At 50.3% G+C, this 2,584-nt stretch overlaps 3 protein-coding genes across 3 annotated transcripts; 2 read left to right on the top strand and 1 right to left on the bottom strand.

Annotated features, from left to right (window-relative positions):
- Nucleotides 1-145: 145 nt before the first annotated feature.
- Nucleotides 146-295, top strand: PPTG_22737 (hypothetical protein; the record flags this gene model as incomplete). Its single annotated transcript, XM_008905924.1, has 1 exon — nucleotides 146-295. One exon carries the CDS (start codon nucleotides 146-148, stop codon nucleotides 293-295), a length of 150 nt encoding a protein of 49 aa, XP_008904172.1.
- A 425-nt stretch (nucleotides 296-720) lies between these two features.
- PPTG_10547 (hypothetical protein) lies at nucleotides 721-1,107 on the bottom strand (the record flags this gene model as incomplete). Its single annotated transcript, XM_008905923.1, has 1 exon — nucleotides 721-1,107. One exon carries the CDS (start codon nucleotides 1,105-1,107, stop codon nucleotides 721-723), a length of 387 nt encoding a protein of 128 aa, XP_008904171.1.
- A 738-nt stretch (nucleotides 1,108-1,845) lies between these two features.
- Nucleotides 1,846-2,424, top strand: PPTG_10546 (hypothetical protein; the record flags this gene model as incomplete). Its single annotated transcript, XM_008905922.1, has 1 exon — nucleotides 1,846-2,424. One exon carries the CDS (start codon nucleotides 1,846-1,848, stop codon nucleotides 2,422-2,424), a length of 579 nt encoding a protein of 192 aa, XP_008904170.1.
- Nucleotides 2,425-2,584: the final 160 nt, after the last annotated feature.

Genomic DNA, 2,584 nt, shown 5'->3' with positions numbered 1-2,584 from the left:
GGTTTATCGGCTGAAGTTGGTCTTCACGCCGAGATACAGTCAAGTTCGGGGCAGGCTGCGGACAAGGACAGTGCGCCGCACCTAGGTGCCGAGGCCTCAAAGCCTCCACTTCCTCTAGGTCGCTGAATAAGTGCTACGACGCAAGATGGAACGCCTTCGCGCGGTCGTAAGCTACGCCGATCAAGGCGTCACCGTAGGGACCGCAGCCAGGGAAACCGAGTGCTCGATGGGCGTGTGTTGTGACGGTGACCGGTTCGACAAGATCCGGCAAAACCAAGCTTCGGGGGCTGTGTAGTGTTGGCTGGTATTTCCAGCTTGGTTTCATCTCAGCTGCTCGACGTCACCCAAATGTGGCTGTCAGCTGCAACGCTGCAGACAATGGGTGACAACCTAGGGGTGTCCGACGCTAGACAGCTGAGGACTTCGCAGTCATTTGGACGGACAGTGTCCTCATGTGCTGTATGAGGAACTTGTATGGTCAAGTGCATCTTTCATGTGAAGTGAATACATGCATGTCCACAGTCAGTGCTGCGCGTCGCTCTGGCAATGCATGGCTGGCAGTGACTGAGCGAGAACGGGCTGGTCAGTGCCAGCACCATGGTATCGCTCACTTCTAGATTTGCCAAGTGCAAACTACATCAATGCATTCGGCTATCATTCCGAGCGAGTTGGCCCCCGCATTGTCGTGTGTTCAAGTTGCTTCAAATTCCCCGGGCCATACTACACACAATCATCACCCCAACTAAGCACACCAACCAACACATCACCACTAGGACGCTCTACCACCAGAGAACCACTGTAGGCACCCGTACAAGATGCCACGTTAGGAATACCCCGCGAACATAGCATTGTGTCATCTACGTTCATGCCATCCAAGCAATTATCGTTGCTCATTAACTGCACATCTTCTCTCGTCGGTTCATAAGCCATGGTTCCTTCACCTCCTGTGTCGTCCCAGCCGATTTTTGCCGCTGACTCTCCGACCTTAAGGTCGGGATCGTCCAAAGCTGCGAGCGCCACAGATTTGAACGAACTGGGTTTCTCGAGTACGAGAACAGCAAAATCGTTCGAGAAGTTCGTGTTTGTGCTCTTTGGATGGTTGATCATCGCAACCACCTTGATCCGTTCGCCGTCGCGTGTACCGTTGGTGTAGTGTGATCCGATCGAAGCCCACCGGATGTTGCCAGAGACGCAGTACGTTCCGACAAGGAGGTGAGTTGGGGAAATTAGCGAAGCACTGCAGAAGTTGTTGCCTCCAATGGTGGGGGAAATGGAGACCGGGCCAGTGATGTGATTGTGTGATCTATCGTCTGCGATAGTTGCCAACGTGAAGGTTACGAAGCCAAGATCTTCATGTGACTTGTTCACGTTAGTCTCAATTCGCTCGTAAACTACTGCAGAGGGATGTCACAAATGAAGTTACCGAAAACATGTTTTACGCTCTTGCTTTCGCAGTTGCGTGCGTATGCACTTTTACGATTGTCTATGGACAGCTCCGACAAGATTTCACGGAACCGTGAATCCTCATAGGAGGATTCACCGTGCCGTGAAAGTCTTGTCAGTATGATTTGTCCTGTGAAGAAGTCGACCTGTGAATGATTTGTCCCCTTGTGTAATCATCGTACACAACCGTTAATTTGTCCCGTACTGTAATCAATGTATAATCAGAAAACAAATAATATGTGTTTTTGTTTGGCCCCGTAGTGTAATCATTGTACTCTTAAACAATAACGATATTGCCATTAGTGACAGAACAATAGGGACAAACCAAATTTGGTTTTCGACGTAAATAGTCTCATCTCTCCGACCCACGTTCTCACCGTGTCACACTGCATATGCCTCGACATGCGTTGGGTGGCAATTGGATCCCATTACCGCAACGGTAGTGTGGACGGAGAGCATATTCGTGTCCTATCCGTGATGAACCACCCAAACTTCTCCGAGAACTTCGATAATACGAATTACACGAATGACTTTGAAGTAATCGAGCTAGAGAAACCAAGCAAATTCAAGCCTGTGAAGCTTGCCGCACCTGACGATTCCGAGTTCAAAGCAGGGGCGTGGACTACGGCAATGGGATGGGGCTCAATTTCCGAGGTGAACATCAGTTACTCTTTCGAGCTTCAGCGCGTGGATCTCCAGCTCGTGAGCGATGAAGTGTGTGCTGTTAATGTCTCACTTGACTCCAGTATGGTGTGCACAGGTGGAGTTCTTAACCAGGACTCTTGTTTTGGAGACTCAGGGGGTCCTCTCATTCTAGAAGAGACGGATACAACCGAGGACATTCTAATTGGACTAGTGAGCTGGGGCATTGGTGATACGTGTGGTCGTGAAGGTTTCCCTGATATCTACTCTCGAGTTTTGAATGGTCGACGTTGGATTGACGCCATTTTGTCTGGTAACGGAACTTGCACGGGCATCTAACTCCAGCCGTACTTTGTAGATAACGCGTATAGTTGTGGTGAAGTGACAGTTGGCTTCTGGGGACAAGGGACTGATTGATGGGAAGTGACCCGATCCAGCCCTGAGACTCGTGGCCGACGACGGTGGATCAGTGATTACGTCATCATCGGTGAGGATTACG

This window comes from Phytophthora parasitica (genome assembly GCF_000247585.1).
Source record: "Phytophthora parasitica INRA-310 unplaced genomic scaffold supercont2.22, whole genome shotgun sequence".
In the NCBI taxonomy this organism is placed as follows: Eukaryota; Oomycota; class Peronosporomycetes; order Peronosporales; family Peronosporaceae; genus Phytophthora; species Phytophthora nicotianae.
The sequence above is the reverse complement of the archived record's forward strand: the minus strand, read 5'-3'. Positions and strand labels throughout refer to the sequence as shown.